The following is a 25863-nucleotide window of genomic DNA, read 5'->3' as shown; positions in this document are numbered from 1 at the left end:
TCACTCCCTTTGTGATAAGCTACAAATCTAACAGCATATTAGGAAGATTGTTAGACTCAAGAAAGGTTAGCGATGGATTGTAACTGTAAATATTCAAAGCACTTTGAAAGAGTCAGGAAAGCGGTCCGGGTGTTGTTGGTGAATTGCTTTGAAGCACACTGACGTTCACTATTGGTTGCTAGATATAGCCTTGGGACCACACCCAGAACCTCTCCATTTTGGACAATAATGTGGAAGTCTTCTCTCCCAGGCTGTGGAGCAGTGATGGATATGCACAGCCATTGTGTGAAAGCTGACACAATGGATTTGGTGGGGACATTAGTGGCAACAGAGAAGAGTAAGTCCCTGCAACAATTACCCTGGTCATCATTCTCACCTTTCCTCTGCACTGAGACATGGGATTCTATCAGGGTACAATAATCCATATGTGATTTTTCATGTGTATGGAAATGGTACTGTTGTGCTTAAAGAAAATATGAAGCATGATTTCAATATTAACAAGCTGGGTGAGCACAGTATTGATCAGAGGTGCTCTATACACCAGGCACTACATTTTAAGTAATTTGAAGCCACACTTTCAAAACAGCAGAAATAGAAATATATGTCTTCCTAAGCACTCATTTGGCTGGCGGTAGAGAAAATCTAATGCTCTATAGATGACATCTTCTCACTGAACTCACTAAAAGCCAATGAGGTAATGGTGATATTGTCAAAGTAAGATTTTTGAAAGTAGACTCAAGAATTTAAGAACAGGAAATCTGCCCTGGAAATTAAATTGGATTTGGAGGGTTTTATTTGAACAGAAAAGAAATATGAGAGCCAAAAAGAAATCTTTTAATCAATGAGAATATTCGTCACAATATTCTTTCTTTTTTTTTTTTTTTTGAAGAGAGAACATTATAGACTTTTATAGAGATTCTTTAACTCCTACTCATCCCTGTTGGGGACTTCATCATTCATGTTGTTATTCAATAAAAGTTTGATCATCTACTACCATGAGGCATGCACCCTGTGAATTTTATAAGGTTATATTATACTTCAATACCTTTCAGCTTCTATCACTTCTGCCCTCAGAATATCATTATCCAGAAATTATATACAGAATGATTTCCATGAGTCTGCTCCTCTCTCCTAGCCCATTTAATAAATGCTATCAACTTGATTTCTTCCACTCCAATTCTGATAATGATATTCTGGCATTACAAATATGCAGTGCTGATAGTGAAATGCTCTAGGTGCAAGAAATAAGGGGGTGCATTTTCTGTTAAAAAAAATTGAAATCAATAGTAAAACTATTTTACTTGAAATACAACCAGGATGCTCTTTAAAAGTAATGATGGCAAGACTTTGGGCCTCTTAATTTGGATACATCACCAGAAAAGACCAATCTCTAGATAGACTCAATGGTTGGTAAAGTAGAAGGTCAGCAAAAATGAGAAGAAACCCTCAGTGAGGTGGATGGACATAACAGGCACAATAATAGACTCAAATATACCAATGATCATTAAGATGGCACAGATGGGGTAGTGCTTCATTCGGTTATACTTAAGGTCACCATGAGTCTGAGCTGCCTCAACGCCAACTGACAACAACAGGAAACAGCTCTCAAGACTGTTGGTGATACCCCTCCCTAACATGCTAGAACACTGCTACCACTCCCTCCTGAACTGGTACAGCACAGCGTCTCTCCCATTCTCAGAGAGAGAGAGATTCAATAGCTCCTAACTAATGAAGTCCAATTCCATGATGTAGCTTCAACATTCCTCTCCAGTCTCACCTAACGTTGCTACTATACCTAAGTGACGGCTCTGGAACTTCTATAACAAAGACTAGGTGACAGCAATCTGGCTGGAAGGGCTGCTCAAGGATTTGCCTTATAGCTGCATTTGCATATCAGTATACTGTTCTTACATCACAAGATGATAAGCCTGTTTTGAATGTCTTAGAGGAAGATGATGATGGAAAAAGGAGAGTGATTATGGGGGAATGGGAGACTTGATGCCCACCAAGAAACTTTTTATTTTCCTCCACCCATACACTAAAATGTTTTCTGCAAATGATTATAGCTTTACTTCTTTTTTCTTGATTTTCATGTTGCCCTATATTGGACCTTTGTTACAATTTTTTACAGAAGTAGTAAGAACAACGATGCTTGTCTTGTTCCTGATCTTAGGGGAAAAAACACAATGCTTATTGTTAAGTATGTTAGTTGTAGATTATTTGCCCTTTATCAATTGAGGGAGTCTTCTTCTATTTTTAGTATGCAGACAGCTTTTATCATAAAAGTGTTTTGAATTTTTTTCAACAGCTTTACAGCATCTATCCAGAATATTACATGAAATTTATCTTTTATTCTGTTTATGTGGTTATTACAGTCATTGATTTTCAAATGTTAAACCAACCTTGCATTCCTGGTATAAACTGCAATCAGTCATGACATATAATAACCCTTATTATATATACTACTGGATTCAATTTGCTGATATGTCATTAAGGAATTTTATACCTATATTCATATGGAATATTGGTATGTGCTTTTCTAGGTTTGGAGATTAAGGTTATATAGCATTCACAAAGTTAGTTGGGAAGTATTTGCTTCTCCTCAGTTTTCTGAAAGAGCTTATGTAGGACTGATATGATTTATTCCTTTATGTTTTCATAGAAGTCTGAAGCTTTCTTTGTTGAAATCTTTTTGATCATGAATTTAATGTCTTTAATCAAGATGGAGCTATTTAGTTTTCTATTTCTTCTATGTTAGTTTTGTACTCATTTGCCCATTTCATGTAAAATGTCAAATTTATTAGCAGAGAGTTGTACATTATGTTGCATTATTATTCTTTAGATGTTCACAAAATATGCAGTGATGTCTCCCTTTTTTTCCTAATATTATCATATATATTTTCTCTCCTTTTTATTGGTCAGTCTCACTAGGGGTTCATCAATTTTTTTTAATTTTTTCAAAGAACCAACTTTTGAGTTTATTTTCACTATTGTTTGTCCAATGTCCATTATACTAATTTTCATGTTATTTTTATTATTTTCCTTCTCCTATTTACTTTGAGTTTGGTTTGATTTTTTTTCCCCCCTTTCCTATCACTTTTTTTTTTTTTCCTATCACTAGTCTGGCTCAGACAACAATTAGCTTCATTCTAATGCTTGGCTGCAAATTTTTGATAGAGTCATTTTGCCATTCATCCCCACTTATCTCTACTGCCTGTCTCTCCAGATCTATAAAAGTCTTAAACTCCCACAAAAGATCTGTGATTGGTGGGAATAGAAAATACTGTGTTAGTATGGGGGCCTAGTGGTTAGTATGGGGGCCTAGTGGCACAATAGTTAAGCATTTGCCTGCTAACCAAGAGATCAGCAGTTCGAACCCCCCAGCCACTTCTTGGAAGCCCTACAGGGCAGTTCTACTCTGTCCTATAGAGTCTCTATGAGTAGGAATCGACTTGACGGCAACAGGTTTTTAGTTTTGTGTTAGTGTAATAGAAGACTGTGCTCATTAGGTGAAGGGTGGAGAAAAAGAAAGGCATCAATGACTGAAATAAGTTGGAGAAAAGGGAGAAATGGAAGCCAATGTAGAAGAACAAGCAACAAAAGAGATTGGGTTTATAGTGTTCCGTGTATTCTATATGTTCAAGGCAAGTTAGATAGTAAAAGTCAAAAAAAAAAAAAAAATGCAGAGGATTCAAGGACAATGGTTACATGGCCACAGAGTTCTTGAATCTCTGAATTCCAACATCAAAATAGAACTAAATAGCAAAGCCAAAAAGTCTAGGAATAATAACAATAATAAAAAAAAAAATCTAGGTGTCTAGGTATCTCCAGAAATGTTCAGAGAGAAGTAGGAACACACCACCAGCAGTCACAAGGCCTGCATGGTCTCAGCATCTGTGTGGAAGAAAGCAGAGAGAAATAATAGGGCATCTGACTTTTCAAAGACCTGAAAACTGGAGAGCCTAAAGTACAGCAGGCCAATTTGAGAACAGGGAGTTGAAACTGGGGTTTTGCTGATAAATTACTGATTGATTGCAAGAGTTCTGCAGTGGACAAAAAGTGAACATGAAACTACCATATGACCCAGCAATTCCGCTCCCAAGTATATACCCAAAGGGCTTAAAAGCAGTGACTCAAACAGACACATACCGATGTCCATTGCAGCAATCCACAATAGTCAAAAGGTGGAAAAATCCTAAACGTCCATCAACGGATGGATGAATAAGCAAAATGTGGTGCATACACAGAAAAAAAAAAAAAAAAAGGAGAATATTATTCCATCATAAAAAGAATGAAGACCAGGTGGACGCCACCACATGAATGACCCTTGAGAACATTATGCTGAGTCAAATCAGTAAATAGCAAAAGGACAACTATTACATGATCTCATTTATATGACATATCTGCAACAGATAAATTTACAAAGACCAAAGCTTTATCAGTAGTTACTAAGGGTGGGTGGGAGGGGAGAGAGGGAGTCATTGTTTAGGAAGCAGTGAATTTCTGTTTACGGTGATGGAAAATACAGCAGTGGTCACAGTGACGGTTGCAGAATTGATTGTCTAAATTGTACGTGTGAAAAACGCTGAATTGGAAAATATTGTGTTTATATATATATTTATGACAATAAAAAAAAAAGAAAGAAATTTACAGTGAAAACTAAAAGGATTGGAGTAGTTCAGCCTCTATGAACTCTGAAAACTGACCCACTAGGGCATATTTCCAGGGCAAAACCCCAGAGTTAGAAGAAACTATTGAGAATAGATGGACAGAATAAATTGTTACGATAAACAATAAGATATGCTAAAAAGTAGAAGTCCTGACGTTAGCATGGATTTGTCAATGGCAATGAAAAAAATTAAATCTTTACATAGTTCATTTAAAAATAGTGGATAGTAAACAATATATTTCAGGAAGGTTAAATTTAATTTTTCAGCTCCCAAATGTTTATTTTATTCACCATTATATATGCTTTTGCCTAGCCCAGTGTAGCATCCACATATTTTTTAATTAATTGATTTAATAAATTATTTAAAATTAATCAAAATATGTTTAGGGTAAATTGTTAAAATGTTATGAGAGTTACAAAAATCACTATATTCTACTTACTTTTCTTAGGGAGTTATTTATGACTCCTTGAATAGCTTTTTAGAGAATAATAACTGCCCCAAATTGGTCTCCATTTAAGTAAAAGAAAAACATAAAATATTCATAGTTTTAAAATATTTGTTTCGAAAGACTATAAATGCCATTTTTAAACACTGAAACAAATTTAAATATGCAAATCTATATTCAACATACGTTCAGTGCATTCTCAGGTTGAACCCTCCAATTGCCCAAATCAAATAACTTATCACCCAGACCTACAGAATTAAGTCCTGAAAGGTTGAGCCAAGGAATCTTCATTTTTCAAAAAAGTCCTGTTAACAATCCGTACAAACACTAAAGTCTGAGAACTACTGCTTTAAGTACTTGCTACCTGTTCTTTCACCACTAAGTCAAGTGATTTCCTAGAAAACTCCATCTTACTCTTTTTTCTTCTAGCTTACCATGCATCTCATCAAGTTATTTGTAGATATAACACTGAATATCAGAGAAACATAACCTCTATGAACTGGACCAATACTGGAGTATTTTCCTACTCAGCACCTGAACATAAATCTGGAAATAGTCTGGTTTCAGCAATGCTTTTTGTTTGTTTGTTTATGAACTATCTAATCACTTGCAGCAATGCTGGTGCATAAAAGTAACAACAACATACGTGGAGAGAGAGACACAGTGCGGAGACTGCTTAGCTCTAATATGTGGAGCTTGAGAATTACTACACTTTTCTAGCATAGATACAACAACTTCTTTTCCTAAGCTTCTCCCTCTCTGGAGAAGAAAAGTCCACGTTAATGTAACAGGCTACCTTTGTAAGGTACTCATTCCACTTCAAAAATAAATTAATGAATCTGCAGTGGTTTCTGCCACATGTAAATGTCAGGAGCAGGAGAATGCCGGGTGAATAATGCACACTGTAATGCTTGTTTCCATTTAAGTGTTTTCTGATACTGCTCTTTATCATCTCACTCAGCTGTCGAAAATACTCATTTGAGAAGAAAAGCTTCTACATTGGTGTAAAACCCAGCTGTCTTTTCTTTTCCATTCCACAACGCCTGTCGTTTGTCAGACTGGGATATTTTTACAGCTCCCCTTCACCCCCTGCCAAAGGCATTTCTGAGAAACCACTTTCCAAACTTACCGACCATAATCTCTAAGGAGTAGGTAACAAGGTAAGGTTCTGAAGCTTGCTCAGATGAAGCAGTAGTAGGAACCGAATACATTTTTTCTCAATCTTTTGAGTGTTAAAGACGGAAAGAATGTAAAGAGTTTCCCCACATACTGCTCTTCCCAGCAATAGTTACAAACTTGAATGGTTTGAAGAGGAAGAAATACAATTATAGGTCTTCTCGTTCTTAAAAGGGTATAATTGCACACAGCAGCATTTTTTTTTCTTTTCTTACTCTCTTTTTTTTTTTGGCTGTCTTAGGTCTCTTTTGCTCAGAAATTACAAGCTGTTTAACTTGTAAAAGATGTATGTAATATATGTCACCACGTTAAATTAGAGCATTTCATAAATGTCATCTGAATGGCACAACTATGCAGTATGGTCTTATAATTGGCTGCAAAATTAATATAATGGTTATTAACAAAATGGTACTTTGATTTTATCCAAATCAAAGATCTCTCTGTAGCATTAAAAAAAATCTCCAACATGACTAAATGTTTTATGTTAATGTCTCATAGAAATGCAGTTTTAGAAAAGTTAACTTCTTTGGTTTGATGATCTTTTTTTGTTTTCAATCACCTCATATGTATGTGAAAGCTGGACAATGAATAAGGAACACCAAAGAAGAACAGATGCCTTTGAATTACGGTGTTGGCCAAGAATATTGAATATACTATGGACTGCCAGAAAAACAAACAGATTTGTCTTAGAAGAAGTATAGCCGGAATGCTCATTAGAGTCAAGGATGGTGACACTTTGTCTCACATACTTTGAACATGTTATCAGGAGGGATCAGTCCCTGGAGAAGGACATCATGCTTGTTAAAGTGAGGGTCAATGAAAAAGAGGAAGGCTCCCAATGAGATGGATTAAACAGTGGCTGCAACAATAGCATAGCAACGACTGTGAGGGATGGCACAGGACAGAGCAGTGTTTCGTTCTGTTGTACATAGGGTTGTTATGAGTTAGAACAGACTAGAAGGCACCTAACAACAACAACAGCCCTTGGTATGGGAAGCCCTGGTAGTTCTTGCCTTTCATATGGAAGACCTGGGTTCAATTCCTGGTCGATGTGCTCCCTTTCCAATCATCACATATCTGTCAGTGGAGACTTGAATGTTGAATGTTGCTATAATGCTGAGTAAGTTTTAGCGGAGCTTCTAGACTAAGTCAAACTAGGAAGAAAGGCCTGGAGATCTACTTAGCATTTGGGTCACACAAAATATAAGGTAATATTTTTTCTAGAAAATTCATAAGGTGACTTTTGGACATGTAGTGATAATTAATGACAGATATTTAATTCTGAGCATATGAGAAAGCATCGATGAACTGCAGGAAAGGATACATTATGAAGAACAACTATATTCTGCTCCATTTTTTAAAGTAATTCCCTTAAATTATCACCAGACAGAGCAATTAATTGTCATGAATAGGGTTCTTATTCCTTATGATTCCATCTTCCATAGGTTGGACCTGGAAATACTTCCTTCACTGATGTCTTTCCATTTCACCTACTTCATTTCAATCCCTAGTCTCCTGCCTTATTCATAAGTTTGTTAATGTCTCTTTATCATTCCTCTCTGTTCTAGCTCTATGCAGCAGTCTACGGATGGCTTACTGAGCATTGCAGTCAACCATTCTCTTTGTTTATGTAATTACAACTATATTTTCAGTTTTCAGCCAACTTTTAGACTTTCTTTTTAATTTTTTTTTTTTCAATTTTTAAAAAGTGGCTCAGGTTATGTCCTCTAATTTCAAAGACAGGGTTTAGGGAACCATTCAACCCTAATTTAACAGAAGTGCAGTGGCGTGGAAAACTTAGAAAACCATTTGATTTTAAGATGAGACTAAGAGGACGGAAAAGAGTAAGCCCATGCCTGGCCAGGGGTATACATGTGTGTATACCCATACCGCCCAGCACACACACATCCACATCCAGCTTCCTTAGTCTGTCATGTATCTTTGATAGACAAAGGTCTAGCTCCTTAGTTGTTACAGAGTGGTCCACAGACCAGCAGTAATGTCATCATCTGGGAGCTTGGAGATATGTAGAATCAGGCCCTACCACAGATCTCCTGAATCAGAATCTGCATTTTTAAAAGACACCTGGAATATTCACATACACTTTAAAAGTCTGTGAAGCACTTCTCCGGCGGACCTACACATTGACTGTTGTGGCTGGACCCTCATGGTTTCCTCAGAGCTAGTTCCAAGAACCCAGCCAAGTAAGAGGGAGAGAAGGTAAGAGGCACGGAGAAAACTGCAAGCAAGTAAGCACTCAACTAATATTTATTGAATGCCTTCAATGCTAATCAGCTGTATGCTAAGGACTCTCACTTCAGTCTCCTCACTTCATCACCGTAGAATCTTCTGTGGAGGTGGCTACAGCAACACCAGAACACCAGAAGACCTATGAAAGGGCAGGGCCAGCAGAGGGGCAGGTTGGAGCCAGAGAGTTTGCTCCCACTTTGAGTCAGAAGTAGACTGGGATCTCCAGATATGCATTTTAAATGTGGGTTCTAGGCCCTTCTCCGTATACCTCAGGGTACAGCCAAGTGTTAATCAGCCTGGGACTTCAGGTGGTTCATTTGGACCTAAACCTCACTAGATGAAAAAAAGGGGAAGTGTGGCCAAGCTCCAAACTCAGGACACATGACAAACAACTCCTGCACTGAGTTCAAAGGAAACAAGAAGGAAGCACATTAGCATGCTGGGAAACTCTCATGACAGGTACTTGGAGTAACAGCTACTCCTATTCATAAGACAGTAGACAGTCAGAATCCACCAGCCACTCCGTGGAAACCCTAGGGGGCAGTTCTACTCTGTCCCAGAGGGTCACTATGAGTCAGAATTGACTCAACAGAAATGTTTTTTTCCTTTTTTCTTAATTCATAAGATAAATGGACTTCTCCATAAACCCAGAACCAAAACCCATTGCCGTCAAGTTGATCCCAACTCATAGCAACCCAGTAGTTCTTCTCCATAGTGCAATGGTTTTTTTTTTTTTTTTTTGGTTTGTAATCCACCAGGCGCTCCTTGGAAACTCCGTGGGGCAGTTCTACTCTGTCCTATAGGGTCGCTATGAGTCAGAATCAACTCGACGGCCCTGGGTTTGGTTGGGTTTTTTTTTTTAGACACCTTTTGGATCTGATGAAAATACTGAAAGCTCTCCCCTCAAAAAGACAAAGACACTCCTCCAAAAATTTTAGAGAGGTACACTGATGCTCTAAAACTCATCCATGTAACGCTAGGGGTCCAGAGACTCTATATTAAGAACCCCTCAATAATAACTCCTCTTCATTTTCCTCTCTATCATTAATGTTAATATTATTATTGTGCTTTAAATGTTCTTGGTGTCTTGCCTTTGGCATTAGCGTTTTTAGGTTCAGTGACTCAGAGCATGACTTCATGCCATTCTCAAGATCTTGGCATTCATATAAGAAAGAATTACAGCTTTCTTATAGAAGACTAAGGCAAAAATGCCATATCTTATGAGATTGGATTGAGCTTCAAATGACAACTGCCAAAGGGAAAGTTCCCTTCCAGAATACAGAGCACACAGCACAGGCAGTCAGGCCATTTGGGGCTGGCTTGATTCCTGAGATATAACAAAATGAATCTTGAACTACTGCCTAATTTCCTTGTATGCTCCCTAATATTATTAAGGATTACAACTGCATAAATCTATAAAATGTCCTTGAAATCAATTTTAAAGTTTATAATTCGGACATTATTAACAACTTTTTTAGCATGTATTCTGTTATCCTATTGAAAATGACAGTAAGCATTTTTAGAAATCTTTTAATACATTATTTAGGCAAGGTATACTTGAGACAGAATTTCAACATGTAACAATAATATATACACTTTGTCTCTGTGCTTAAAGCACGAGAAAATGAGAAGAATTAAGACCATTTGTATATATAAAACCAAAAATTTTAAGGAGCCCTGGTGGCACAGTGGCTAAGAGCTCAGCTGCTGACCAAAATGTTGACAATTCAAATCCATCAGCCACTCCTTGGAATCCCTATGCGGCAGTTCTACGCTGTCCTAGAGGGTTGCTCTGAGTTGGAATCAACTCAACAGCAACGGATTTGGGTGCATATACTTAAAGGAAATTATCATTTGACACCATCAGAGACCAACAGATTCCTTATTTTGACTTCAGTTATTTCTTTGCTTCATAATTATCTGTCAGTTCTTATATTTAGTATTGTCTACTGTCTTGAACTTCTTTTTATTTTACATATTAAATATTATATTACGGGTGATTCCCTCACATGTCTGTCAGTTTGTCATACTGTGTGGGCTTGCGTGTTCCTGTGATGCTGGAAGCTATGCCACTGGTATTCAGATACCAGCAGGGTTACCCATGGAGGACAGGTGTCAGCTGAGCTTCCAGACTGACACAAACTAGGAAGAAGAACCCTGCAGTCTACTTCTGAAAATCATCAGCCAGTGAAAACCTTATGAATAGCAACAAAACATTGTCTGAGATAGTGCCCCCAGGTTGGAAGGCACTCAAAAGATGACTGGGGAAGAGTTACCTCCTCAAAGTGAGTTGACCTTAATGATATGGATGGAGTCAAGCTTTCAAGACCTTCATTTGCTGATGTTGCATGACTCAAAATAAGAAGAAAGAACTGCAAACATCCATTAATTATCAGAACCTGGAATGTATGAAGTACGAATCTAGGAAAATTAGAAATCATCAAAAATGAAATAGAATGCATAAACATCGATCTCCTAGGCATTAGTGAGCTGAAATGGACTGGTATTAGCCATTTAGAATCGAACAATCAGATGATCTACTATGCTGGGAATAACAACTTTAAGAAGAATGGTGTTGCATTTATTGTCAAAAAGAACACTTGAAGATCTATCCTGAAGTACAATGCTGTCAGTAATAGGATAACATCCATATGCCTACAAAGAAGACCAGTTAGTACAACTATAATTCAAATTTACACATCAACCACTAAGGCCACAAAAAAAAATAAAAAAGGCCACAGATGAAGAAATTGAAGATTTTTACCAATTTCTTCAGTCTGAAATTGATCAAACATGCAATCAGGATGCATTGATAATTACTGGTGATTGGAATGAAAAAGTTGAAAACAAAAAAAGAAGAAGGATTGGTAGTTGGAAAATACGACCTTGGTGATAGAAACGGTGCCTGAGATCACATGATAGAATTTTGCAAGATCAACAACTTCTTTATTGCAAATACCTTTTTTCACCAACATAAACGGCAACTATACACATGGACCTTGCCGGATGGCATACACTGGAATCAAATCAACTATGTCTGTGGAAAGAGACAATGGAAAAGCTCAATATCATCAGTCAGAACAAGGCCAGGGGCTGATTTCAGAACAGACAATCAGTTGCTCATACTCAAGTTCAAGTTGAAACTAAAGAAAATTAGAACAAGTCAACGAGAGCCGAGTACAACCTTGAGTATATCCCACCTGAATTTAGAGGCCATCTCGAGAATAGATTTGATGCATTGAACAGTAATCACAAAAGACTAGTCAAGTTGTGGAATGACATCAAGGACATCACACATGAAGAAAGCAGAAGATCACTAAAATGACAAGAAAAAAAGACCAAAAGGGACATCAGAAGAGACTCTGAAACTTTCTTTTGAATGCTGAGTAGCTAAAGCAAAAGGAAGAAATGATAAAGTAAAAGAACTGAATAGAAGATTTCCAAGGGTAGCTTGAGAAGACAAAGTATTATAATGACATGCCCAAAGAGCTGGAGATAGAAAACCAAAATGGAAGAATAAACTCAGCATTTCTCAAACTGAGAGAATTGAAGAAAAAATGCAACCCTCGAGTTGCAATAGTAAAGGATTCCACAGAAAAAATATTAAATGACGCACAAAGCATCAAAAGATGATCGACAGAATACACAGTCATTATGCCAAATAGAATTGGTCGACGTTCAACCATTTCAAGAGGTACCATATGATCAGGAACCAATGGTACTGAAGGAAGAGAAGGCACTGGCAAAAAACAAGTCTCCAGGAACTAATAGAATACCAATGAGATGTTTCAACAAATGGATGCAGCACTGGAAGTGCTCACTCGTCTATGCCAGGAGGTTTGGAAGACAGTTACCTGTCCAACTCAATGTAAAAGATCCATATTTATGCCTATTCCCAAGAAAGGTGGTCCAATTGAATGCAGAAATTATAGAACAATATCATTAATATCACACGCAAGCAAAATTTTGCTGAAGATCATTCAAAAACAGCTGCAGCAGTATATCGACAGGGAACTGCCAGAAATTCAGGCCAGTTTCAGAAGAGGACATGGAACCAGGGATATCATTGCTGATGTCAGATAGATCCTGGCTGAAAGCAGAGAATACCAGGAGGATGTTTACCTGTTTTTTATTGACTGTGCAAAGGCATTCAACTGTGTGGATCATAACAAATTATGGATAACATTGCGAAGAATGGGAATTCCATAACACTTAATTGTGCTCATGAGGAGCCTTTACATAGATCCAAGAGGCAGTTGTTCATACACAGCGAGGGGATACTGATTGGTTTAAAGTCAGGAAAGGTGTGTGTCAGGGTTGTATTCTTTCACCATACCTATTCAATCTGTATGCTGAGCAAATAATATGAGAACCTGGACTACATGAAGAAGAATGGGCCATCAGGATTGGAGGAAGACTCACTAACGACCTGCATTATGCAGATGACACAACCTTGCTTGCTGAAAGTGAAAAGGACCTGAAACACTTACTAATGAAGATCAAAGACCACAGCCTTCAGTATGGACTGCACCTCAACATAAAGAAAACAAAAATCTTCACAACTGGACCAATGAGCAACATCATGATAAGTGGAGAAAAGATTGGAGTTGTCAAGGATTTCATTTTACTTGGATCCACAATCAACAGCCATGGAAGCAGCGGTCAAGAAATCAAAAGATGCATTGCATTGGGTAAATCTGCTGCAAAGGACCTCTTTAAAGTGTTGAAGAGCAAAGATGTCACCTTAAAGACTAAGGTGCGCCTGACCTAAGCCATGGTATTTTCAATCACATCATATGCATGTGAAAGCTGCACAATGAATAAGGAAGACTGAAGAATTGACGCCTTTGAATTGTGGTGTTGGCGAAGAATGTTGGATATACATACCACGGACTGCCAAAAGAACGAACAAATCTTTCTTGGAAGAAGTACAGCCAGAATGCGCCTCAGAAGCAAGGATGGCAAGACTGCGTCTTACATACCTTGGACATGTCAGGAGGGATCAGTCCCTGGAGAAGGACATCATGCTTGGCAGAGTACAGGGTCAATGGAAAAGAGGAAGACCCTCAAGCAGGTGGATTGACACAGTGGCTGCAGCAATGAGCTCAAGCACATCAACGATTTTAAGGATGGCTCAGGACCAGGCAGTGTTTCGTTCTGTTGTGCATAGGGTCACTATCAGTCAGAACCAACTCAACGGCACCTAACAACAACAACAACAACATATCTGGGTTCTCTTTTCTGTTCCATTTATCTGTGGGTCTACCCCTTGTCCATGCCACACAATATAATAAGCCTTGAGATCGCAAGGCAGACTTTTTTTTTTAAACTAATTACGCTAATCTGTTGTTGGGTTTGGAAACCCTGGTGGTGTAGTGGTTAAGAGCTATGGCTGCTAATCAAAAGGTCAGGAGTTTGAATCCACCAGGTGCTCCTTGGAAAGCCTATGGGGCAGTTCTACTCTGTCTTATAGGGTCGCTATGAGTCAGAATCCACTCGACAGCAACGGGTTTGGGGTTTTTTTTGGGGGGGGGGTTGTTGGGTTTAAAGATGACTTCAGGGGATATTTTTGGTTTAAGGTTTAAAGGTTATCTCAGGGTAACAGTTTTGGGAGTTCATCCAGCCACAATGGCTCCAAAAAGTCTGGATTCAGTGTGAACTGGAAATTCTGTTCTGCGTTTTCTCCATTTTGATGAGGACTCTTCTTTAGAACCTTTGATCCAAACGTTCAGTAGTGGTTGCCAGGCACCAGCCAGTTCTTTTTCTTTTTTTTTCAATTGTGCTTTAGATGAAGATTTACAGAGCAATTAGTTTCTCATTAAACAATTAATTTGCATATTGTTTTGTGACATTGGTTGCCAACCCCATGACATGTCAACACTCCATTTCTCGACCTTGGGTTCCCCATTGCCAGCTTTCCTGTCCCCTCCTGCCTTCTCATCCTTGCCCCTGGGCTGGTGTGCCCACTTAGTCTCATTTTGAGATCAGGTAGAGTAATTCCTCCCACTTTAGTCTTTGTTTTCAAAACTGCCTTAACAACTCTAAACTTCAGCTATTCCAAAATTTCCATATACAGTTTAGAATAATATTTTCTGTATATCCAAAAAAAGCTTTCTAGGATTTACATAGGAATTTCCTACTAAAACATGTGTATCAATTGGTGGGAGAATTACATTTTTACTGTTTTCTTCCATTTACGTTGATTTTCTTTGCTTTCTTTCATCAGCATTTTGTCCTTTCCAGTCTACAAATTTTGCACGTTTTGTTAGATTTACACCTATCTCATTATTTGAGCAATAGTAAATGGTATCGTATTTTTAATTTTGGTGTCCATGCATTCATTGCCAGCATATAGAAATACAATTGGTTTTTGTATGTTCATCTTCTGTCTCAAAACCTTGCTGAACTCACTTACTTGTTCTAGGAGTTTCTTTGTTCATTTGTTTTTATTTTTTGTTTTGTTTTGTTTTTGTATATTCCTTGGGATTTTCTAAATAGACCATCATGTAATCTGAAGACAGGGACAGTTTTATTTCTTCCTTTCCAATCAGTGTGCCTTTTATTCCTTTTTCTTGCCTTACTATTTTGGCCAGAACTTGCTGTACGTGTTGAATACCAGTGATGAAGTGGACATTCTTGGCTCATTCCAATTTTAGGAGAAAGTAATATCTTCCATGGAATCCACTGAATGGCAACAGGTTTGTTTGTTTGTTTTTAGCTGTAGATATTTTTTATAGTTGCTTTTTTTCAAGTTAAGGAACTCCTTCTCTATACCTAGTTTTCTTTGAAGGTTTACCATGAATGGGTGTTGAATTTTGTCAAATACTATTTCTACATCAATTATTATGATCATGTGATATTTTTCCTTTATGTTGCTAATATAATGGATCATATTGATTTTCAAATACTAAACAAGCATTGCATCCCTGGAATAAAACCAAGTTGGCGTTTGTGTATAAAAACCCGTTGCCGTCAAATCAATTCCAACTCATAGTGATCCTACAGGACTGAGTAGAACTGCCCCACAGGGTTCCCAAGTAGGTGGATTTGAGTTGCTTACCTTTTAGTTAGCAGCTGAGCTCTTAACCACCGTGCCACCAGGGCTCCTGCCTTTGCGTATAATTCTTTGAATATATTTCTGAATTCTATTTGCTAAAATTTTAAGAATTCGTGTATCTATATTTATGCAGGATATTGGTTTACGGTTTTGTTTTTGTGTGCTGTCTTTGGTTTTGATATCTGGGTAATACTAACTTCATAAAATAAGCTGAGAAGCATTCCTTACTCTTTTGTTTTCTGAAAGAGAGTGTACGGAACTGGTGTCTATTCTTCTTTAAAGGTTTGGTAGAATTCTACAGTGAAGACATTTGTGCCTGGAGATTTCTTTTTCAGGGGGTTTTTAATTACAGTTCAGTTTCCTTGAATAGTTGTAGGAGTATTCATATTATCTACACTATGTTGGGTTGTTTGTGGCAATTTGTACTTTTTGAGGAAGTGTGCAAATGTAAGTTTTAAATGTATGTGTGTAAAGTTATTAGAAGTCTTCTCTTATTATCTTTTTGATATCTGCAAGATCTTTGAGCTATTTACTGTTTCATGTCTACCATTAGTAATTTATGATTTCTCTCTTTTTTTTTTTTTTTTTTTTTTTGTTTTTGGTCATTCTTGCTAGAGGCTTGTGAATTTTATTGATCTTTGCAATGATCCAGAAAGACATTACATAATGTCTTTCTCTGTGGCAGGAAATTTTCTTTGCTCTGCAGTACACATTATCTGATACCAATACACCCAGTTTTGCTTTCTTTTGATTATTTTTTACACAGTATAAATTTTTTCCCATCCTTTTATGTTCAATTTATATATATCATTATATTTGAAGTGAGTGTCTTGAAGAGAGCAAATAGTGGGTCATTTTTTTTTTTTCTTCCATTCTGCCAATTTGTCTTTTAATTGGTTTAGGTCATTTGCATTTACTGTTATTATTGATGTATTAAGGCTTAAGTCTGCCATTTTATTTTTTATTATTTGTTTGTTCTCTGTTTTTCATTTCTGCATTTCCTTTTGCCATCCTTTCTATGGTTTACTTGAACATTTTTTAGAATTTCATTTTGATTTCTCTGTAGTGCTTTTAAGTGTATCTCTCTTTGTATAGATTTTTTATAGTTGCTGCAGGTCTCATATATATACATCAAAGTCTGCTGATTTTAGTATTTTTCCATTTTTGAGTAAAATACAAAAACTTTACCTCCCTTTACATCTGTTTACTCTCTGTCATTTTTAATATAATTGTCTTAAATATTATCTCTAATATTTACAAACTGCATTAGGCAGTGATAATTTTTGCTTATACCATTAAACATAATAAGAAAAATCAAGAGGTATTGTATTTACTAATAATTTAACTTATTGTAATGTTTCTTCTTCCCAGATATTTTAAGATTTCTCATTTATCATTTCCTCTCTGTTGGGAGAAGTTCCTTTAGCCAATCTCTCAGGTAGTTTTGCTGGAGACAAATCTTCTTACTTTTTCTTCATCTGAGAATGTTATGATGTCCTCTTCATTTCCAAAAGACATTTTCACTGAATATAGAATTTAGTGTTGCAAATTCTCTTTCAGCCCTTCACAAATGTCATGCCACTTCCTTCTGACCCCCATGATTATTGATGAGAAATCTGCTGTCACTGGAAATGTTTTCTCCCATAGGTAATGTATTCTCTCCCTCTGGTTGCTTTTAAGATTTTTCTTTGTCTTTAGTTTTCAGAAGTTTGACGATGCTGTGTTTGAACTGAATTTCTTTGGGTTCACACTGTTAAGGGTTCACTTAGCTTTTTAATCTGTAGGTTTAGAGTCCCCTCCCCATCCCCGGTAAAAAAAAAAAAATTTGGAAATTTTCAGCCATTATTTCTTCAAATTCTTTTTTCACCTTTACCCTCTTCCTCCTTTTTCTGGGACTCTGGTGACATAAAACTTAGGTTTTTTTGCTCATTTTCTATGTCTTTGTCTTTTTGTCTTGTGTTCTATAAAATTTCCTCAGCTTTATATTTCAAGGTTCAAACTTGGTTTTAAACAATGCAAATTTTTTTTTTAATTATCATTATATTTAAAATTTCCAATTTTCTCTGGCTGCTTTTAGGTAGAATCCTTATGATTTAATGGTTTTTATATCCCTTTGAACCTCAATTTATACTAAGTGGAATCGTTTTTAAGTTTTCTTTTGTTCTCTAAATTATTTCTTCCAAGATCAGTTGCTCTCTTCATTCATCTTAATTTTTCTATTTTGTACTGTTGACTTCATAAACAGATAGTAATAATAGGTTATATTATATTTAAGAATTAAGATCTAAGTTACATTTTTACATTAGTAATTCAATTAATTGGTATAGGTAAAATTTCCTTTCAATTCTTTAGTTTTATTTCTCCAATAGATTTCTCTCTGCATTGAGTGGGCTGACCATAGACTGTAAATGGGTAGGTATTTTCAGTTACCAGTTTTCATTTAGGGGTTATAAGTATGGAGCCCTGGTGGCTCAAAGTTTAAGTGCTCAGCTGCTGAGAGGTTGGCAGTTTGAACCCACCAGCAGCTCCAGAGGAGAAAAGTCCTGGTGATCTGCTCCCATAAAGATTACAGCCTAGGAAACCCTATGGGGCAGTTCTATTTTTCATATAGGATTACTATGAGTTGGAATCCACTCGACAGCATGCAACAATTCAAGTATGGAGCAGGTGGACATACTGCAGACACTTTCAATTGTCAAAAAAAGAAGGGATTTTTTTCTCTGGCCATAGAGGATTTTTGTGCAGGTTCCTCCTGGGCAGAGCTTCTAGATTTCAGAGGATGTCTATGTGGGTTGATGACATTAAGGGCAAAAGAGGCTCCAACCTTCTCAGATGCCTTTGTCCTGGGTATAATCATCCATAATCCCACCCAAGAATTAGATGTTTCTCATGGGAGGCAGGGAAAGATATCCTGAACCAGTATTGTGCTGGAGCAGCTTTTCCTGGCTCATGAGAAATTACGCATACCTCTTCCCAACTCCACGATCAGTGCCATCTGATTGGTAACTTGAAATTGGCCGTGGTCAGGCTTTTTTTTTTTCTCCCTCACATACCCAGCTGTTAAACCTATACATCTTTCCAATTTTCAGCACTATCCAAAATTGTCTCCTACTCTAATGAAATGGACTTGAAAAAAAAATCTAATTGAGTTCAGACATATAAAGTTTTACCTCCTACACATCTGAGTTTTGGGTTTGAGAGACATACACTTTAGTTCATATGGGTTATGACATGTAAATGAGACTTTGGGAGGTAGAACTTTAGTTCACAATCTCTCAGTACAATAACCAAAGTTATCTGACCTTAGATCTTCAGGGACAAAAATGGTTCTTTAGATGAAAATTTTGCATACTGTTCAAATTATTATAGTTACCATTTTAAATGAGCATCTGACTATGAGATCAGTGCTCAGACAGAATCTCTCTTCATTCATTCAACATTTATTCACAAATAGGTATTGGGTGTTTATGTGACTGTTCATGGTGGACAAGGAGACAGAAGGCAAGTAAACAGATAAAGATAATGTCAGACAACGATATAAAGACTAACAAAAATAACATGGTGCGACGTGAAAGACAGTGACCTGGGAATGTTCTGTAATTGTGTGGCCGGTGAGATACCTTTGAATTGAGACTTGAATGACAAGCAAAAGACAGCCATGCTGAAAATTCAGGGGAGATGTGTAGAGATGAGATGTGCAAGGACGCAGTCAGATTTTACTAATCGATATACATAAATTGTAATATGATTTTCTGGGAAAATAGGCCTCAATATTGTAAAATAAAAACAGTAGAAACTGTCTTTGTTAAGTATTCTCCTACTTTTCAGCTCTCCAATGAAGCATATAATGTTCTCCTATTAACATACTGGAGCCCTGGTGGTGCAGTGGTTAAGAGCTTGGCTGCTAACCAAAAGGTACACAGTTCAAATCCACCAGCCACACCTTGGAAACGCTATGGGGCAGTTCTACTCTGTCTTCTAGGGTCGCTATTGACTCAGTGGCAGTGGGTTTGGTTTTTTTTGGTTTATTAACATACTACGATTACTTTGAAGGTTTAAAATGAGTATTTTGGCCTAGTTATTGTTGGGATTTTTTTATTAAAGCAGTTTTTATTAATGCATGCTAAAAGTTATATGACAAATATATCTTGCCTTGAATTGGTTATCTTCAAATGATAGCTTTAATAATTTTTTTTTTTTTTTTTTTCCTTAACTGAGTTGTGGTTTATGCTCCTGGCCACTGTATTCTCAATTGTTTACCAGAAATTACATAATTATTAAAGATTACTATAATCATTGGATTCATTTTTTTTTACAATAAATTTGCTCATCTATTTTCACAGTTTTCACTTACTAGTACTACTACTAAAGGTAAAAATCTCCAGCTGAAGATATGTTTAAATACAAAGCTGCTTTTTCTGACCCAGGTTACTTAGAATTTGTGTTCATGTTGGTCAGATATCTACCTTTGTGATGTTGCCAAAAAATAGTATTACAATCATAAAAATCCATTGCACTTCTGAGCTACAGAAAATATTAGAATAACAAATTTAGAAGCAGAGCTATCAATGTCCATTTGGATCAATGGGTCAGAAACCTTTGCTATACTATCTTCTATGAAATTTAGAAAAAAAGACTGTTCTTGTTTAATTAATATCACCTGTTAATATTAATTCACCAATAACTCCAAGACATGTACTTAATTGACCTCCTAATTTACCTGGAACCCTTTGCCCCTCATTTTTTTTTCACCTTTGTGAAATTAAAAAGAAAATGAACCTTTATTAAAAAGAACCACCTAAGTAGCCTAAAGCAGCCATCTCTTTGAAATGCACACATAGAGTAACCCTCCCCACAAAAAATTAGCTGCCATCAAGTTGACCCTGACGCGTGGTGACCCCATGAGCGTCAGAGTAGAACCATGCTCCGCAGAGTTTTCAATGGCTGGATTTTCAGAAGTAGATCACCAGGCCTTTCTTCCAAGGCAAGTCTGTGTGAACTCAAACCTCTTTCAGTCAGTAGCCAAGAGCATTAACTGCACCACCTAGGGACTCCAGACACAGTACCTCCCTATAAACACAGTCGTCAATTCCACGGGTAGAGCATGTCCTAAATTAGCCTCTGACAGAGGGGACAATTTCTTACCTTGAATGCAGAGAAGAGCTCACCTGATCACAAACGAGGCTGCTGTTTCTAGTGCCCACTGTATCACAATCGCAGGGTTTGCAAACATCGATGGCTGAAGGATCAGCGCCAACTTGTCGGAAGAAGTAATCCTTACACAGCTCACAGTTCCTTCCTGCATCAGGGAAAGGCGATGCGTTACGACTCCCAATTCATTCAAATCAGCTGCATCATTCAAAATTAAAGCCTGTATTCCTCTGAGAGAATTCCGTAATTTTCGGGACGTCCATTTTAATGCACCTTTCATCTCTACCTGCCAATTCAGTGACCCAGGGCATATGAAACAATGAACCTGTTACAAATTGTGCTTTACTTCATTAAACTCCCATCTGTTATTTAACAGCACACTTCTAAAAAGCTGTGCTTTGTAAGGACCGGTACATTTTAAAAGTTTGTTTCTAAACTTAGAAGTTTTCTCGATTTCAAGGACCAGGCACTTAATCTAAATATGAGAAATTTCTATATATATGGAAGATGATAGTTATGTAGTTAGAAGCAAGAAGGTATGTAGCCCTAATAATTTTTTTTTTCCAGAATGGAGGCTGCCCTTAATACAATTTATTATTCTAATAATAAAATGATTAAAACAAACACATGTGTTAGTGCTTATGGCCATTATTCTTTTATTTCAAATATGAAAATAGAAATGGATATTTAAATATATCAAGTAAATTTCATGTTGATTATTGGAATAGCCTGGCATATTTGGTATATTGGGTAATCCCTACAGTTTACAATTTCTAAATTAGAAATTGTCCCATGCCATTTTACATAAGAGAAAAACTAAGCTATGGGGAGTTTCTAAAGTGAGTCTGGGTAGTATGTAAGGCCACTGAAATAAAACTCAAGGCTTTCAGTTACACATTAAACATCACGCTCTCTGCTCATAGAGTGCTGAAATTGGCCCAATATTAGAAGACTACTAAAACAACTTAATCAAGCAAAAACTCACATCCTGATGAATATTGGCTGTGGCCTAATTAAAAATTAAATGGATTTATAATATTTCTAGAAAATTTCCTATTTACATATGCTGATGGCTCCCAAATCTATATCTCCAATCTAGATTTGCCTCCTTTATTTATTATTTAATGAATATTTATTGAATGATTACCACGTTCCAAACACCATGCTAAGTGCTGGGGAACACAGTAGTGAGCAAAATACACATTATGCCTTTCTCATGGAGCTTTCTCACAATCTAGCTGGTAAAATGAATCTCAATTTAATAGTAACAGGAATAAATACACATTCACAAACTGTGACAAACATAAGGTGCCAGGAGAGGATACGGATGGTCCTGACCTTTTCTGAAGCATCACTAAAGGCTTTCCTTGAAGAAGGGGCTTCATATCTGTGTAACCCACTGCCCACAAGAGAGTTCTCCTATGTATCATGGAAACACAGAGAACATGTTCAAAACAGAACGTGTCATCTGCTCCTCTAAGTCTTATCTTCTTCCTGTGTTTCCTATCTTCGCAACTTGACCTTCTTATTCAAGCTGAATGTTACAGGCATCAGTCTTAACTGCTCCACCTTCCTTTCTTATATCCTACAACCAGTTGCTCACAATATGCTGCTACTTTTCCATCCTAAGTATCTCTTGAATCCTCATCCTTCTAGCCTCCCTTTTCTTAAATGTAGTTGAGCATCATTTCTCAGTAGACTATTGCAGTATCCTCCTATCTGGTCTTCCCAAACCACTGCTGGCATTCTCCAATCCATTCTCCACTCTACAGCCAGAATGATATTTTAAAAGAACAAAACTGATTGTGTCCATTTCCTGTATAAACCACTTTAGTAGCATCTCATCAACCTTGGGATAAAAGCCAAACTCTTTATCACGCGTTTCATGGCTTCTAAACCCGTGTGGTCTGGCCCCAGCTTTCTTCCCTGTCATCTTTTCCTACCACCAGCCATTTGCTCTTCTTTCAGTTTTTCAAGGGTACCATGTTTCTCTCTCCTCCAGGCCGTTGAAAAACCTGCTCCTCTTGCTGGAAACCTTTGTCCATGCCCCCAATTCCCTCCCCCCTCACTCTGTCACCTGGCTAACTCCTGCTGTACTTGCCAGGACTCAGCACTTCTTGTGCAACTTTGTAATTGTTTCTGTAATCATGTGCCTTTCCCACTATGCAGTCATCCTTACAAAGACGGGAAAATTCATTATCTTGTTCATCTTTATATCTCCAGCACTTAGCCAAGTTCTGGTGACATATTGGGTTATCAGTAATTATCTAATAAATTCATTCATTCAGGATACAGAGTAGCACATTTTTAAACCCTTCAGCATGGGGCCATTATATTTTTCAGATGTACATGTTATCAATTTCTGCTCTTAAAATACTGGCCTTTCCTAAAATATCAATTTTCAGTGACTAGATAAAATGCTTATGGTTTTAGAAGAAGACTATGATTATCACCTTCTCCATTTAATTGGTTTTTTTTAATAAGAAAAATGCTAGATTCCCAGCGTCCATGCAAATTTGAATGAATATAAACATCTCCATATGAGAATAAGAATGTAATAAAAGACAAGGGTAACACCTAAGGAAAATTATTTTAAGGATATGTGTGTTCAAACTAAACAGTCCTGAGTTATCCAAAATATATTCATGGTTTATTCAAGTGATGTGAATCCTTAAAAATAAATTTCCTGAAATCATACAGTCTAAGACTATTTTTTTTTTTTTTAAGACTAGGCTTCTAGTTCTGAAAACTACTTAATGCTTTGAGATAATGAAGATTTGGGGAACTAACTTTGATTTTCACACTTAACAACTTGAAAGGGCTTTCCTAAATAAGATAGCAATGATTTAAAATAGAACGTATTGTATATATATAAAAGCACTTGGCCTCAAAGGCCAAGTCAGCAACTTATGTTGTTTACTATTTACCTGTAGTGTTATGCTCACAATCATCACAAACCCCTCCACCCCCTCTGCGGTGCTCAGCCGGGAAAGGGTCCACTGAAATGTCATAATGGCAGCTCCTGGAGTGGCTGTTGCATTGACAGGGTTTACAATTGAAGGCGTGAACTTGATCACCTTGGCGGAAAGGCTTGTCATTATACAGAGGCAAACAGCGATCACACTAGAACAATAAAAAAAATAAAGCTGTAAATTTATTTTCTATTTATTTGTACATCAGATGCTTGCACTAGATTTAAAGATTATATCAAAGAGTTAAAAGCCAGCAACCTTTTTTTAAAAATCTTTTATAAATCAGAAATCAACATATTACAAGCAGTCCTTACTTTGCATGGTGGTGTGGGCTCAAAAAAGTGACCATGCAAGCTGAAATTGTACAAAGCTATTGGAATAATTCATTGGAAAAATTATGATTATTCCACAATCTTTAAAAAAAATTGTCAAAACAATGAAAACTCCCTGTCAGTTATAAGTGTAAAGGGAAATAGAAAGACGAAAACTCACATTTATTTAGTAGCCTGTTATTTACAGCATTAGAAATTTTGAAAATCAAAGTACTGTATTTCTTTATAAAAACTCATCAAGAGTAGTATGAATGGTGCTTGCTTTCTTCTCATCCTAGAGCTATGATACCAAATGAGCATCTTTGTCTACCTTGCCAAACAGCCATACTCGTTTTTGAGTTTAGATTAGATGCCGATATTTCAACCTGTGTGCTTTCAATAGGAAGCCCTGGTGGCGTAGTGGTTAGGTGCTATGGCTGCTAACCAAATGATCGGCAGTTCAAATCTGCCAGGCCCTCCTTGGAAAGTCTATGGGACAGTTCTACTCCATGCTAGAGGGTCACTATGAGTCAGAACCAACTCGACGCCAACTGGTTTGGGGTTTTTTTGGTGCTTTCAATGTGAAATATCTCCGAGTTGTTGTTCTCATCAGGTACTGTCAAGTAGGTTCTGACTCATAGCAACCCTATGTACAAGAGGATGAAACACTGCCCAGTCCTGCACCATCCTCACAATCGTTGTTATGCTTCAGCCTATTATTGCAGCCACTGTGTCAATACGTCTTGTTGAGGGTCTTCCTCTTTTTTGCTAACTCTCCACTTTCCTCTAGTTAAAGTGTTTTGTTCTGTTTTCCTTTTTCATTAAAGTTACACACAAATTGTTTTGTGACATTGGTTGCAATCCCTGCAATGTGTCAGCACCCTCCCCCTTTCCTTTTCCACCCTAGGTGCTTCATGTCCATACCCCCAGTTTTCCTGTCCCTTCCTACCTTCTCATCTTTGCTGTTGGGCAGGTGGTGTCCATTTGGTCTCGTATACTTGATTGAACTAAGAAACACATTCCTCACGTTTAATTGAAGTTTTTGATGTCATCACTTCCTCTGGGATACTTTCACCTTGTTCATCACACCCACTTCCCTCATTTAGCATAAGTTTTTTTTCAACAAGTTACTATGGCTGCATATGTAGAGTCTCTCCAACAGCAATGCTGTGATCAATTATTTCTTCTATAATTCCATTTACATTCAATTTGTTTCACTTTCAGTACTTACTTTCTTTGTAGCACTTTCATCTTCAGTGGCTAATTTCCTTTTTTCAAATACTAATTTTTTTTTAATGTCATATCACTTTATCACTGAGAGACATGAAGCCAGCACAACTACACGCTTTTCTGTCTGTGAATGAACTGAATACCAGATGTACAGTGAACAGTCACCAACAGACTTTAAACATGTACCCTGTTTGGTCGCTGATCATGATGTTCATCTGTCATTTACACAGCGATTTGTAGGCTGACGAGAAAGCAGCCAAGTTTGTATTTCATGCAATTACTCACAGTTAATACAATGTGGTAACTGAAATTTGAACCACGTTGTTGGGAAACTGGTGTTATTTAATGAAACTATGATAAACTACTTTAATTACGAATTAAAGGAATGCAAAATAAAGTTTCAAAAAGTATCCTATATATTCAGAATAATGGCCTTTTGCTCTTTGCTTTTTATTAACATTGTTAAAAACTATTTTGATATTGGGACAAGAAAGAACATTCCCTTGTTCTATTTTCTGTAACAAGTATTTAGTATTTTAGACCAGTTTATTTGACATATTTCATATTCATTATTTGATCAAACTGTAGCCAAAAGAATAAT

General features: G+C 36.9%; 1 protein-coding gene across 1 annotated transcript in view; it reads right to left on the bottom strand.

The window, feature by feature from the left end:
• The window catches only part of USH2A (usherin), an 894134-nt gene that overhangs the window by 729160 nt on the left and 139111 nt on the right, over positions 1-25863 (bottom strand). The window contains exons 9-10 of the mRNA XM_003419876.4: positions 23677-23872; positions 20767-20897 (exon numbers count right to left, since the gene is read on the bottom strand). Coding sequence (XP_003419924.2) covers positions 20767-20897; positions 23677-23872 — 327 coding nt within the window. The remainder of the gene's footprint in view (positions 1-20766; positions 20898-23676; positions 23873-25863) is intronic.

The sequence above is a fragment of the Loxodonta africana genome, chromosome 25 (assembly GCF_030014295.1).
Source record: "Loxodonta africana isolate mLoxAfr1 chromosome 25, mLoxAfr1.hap2, whole genome shotgun sequence".
NCBI classification, from domain to species: domain Eukaryota; kingdom Metazoa; phylum Chordata; class Mammalia; order Proboscidea; family Elephantidae; genus Loxodonta; species Loxodonta africana.
Note: the sequence above shows the minus strand (reverse complement) of the source record. Positions and strands in the feature narration are given on the sequence as shown.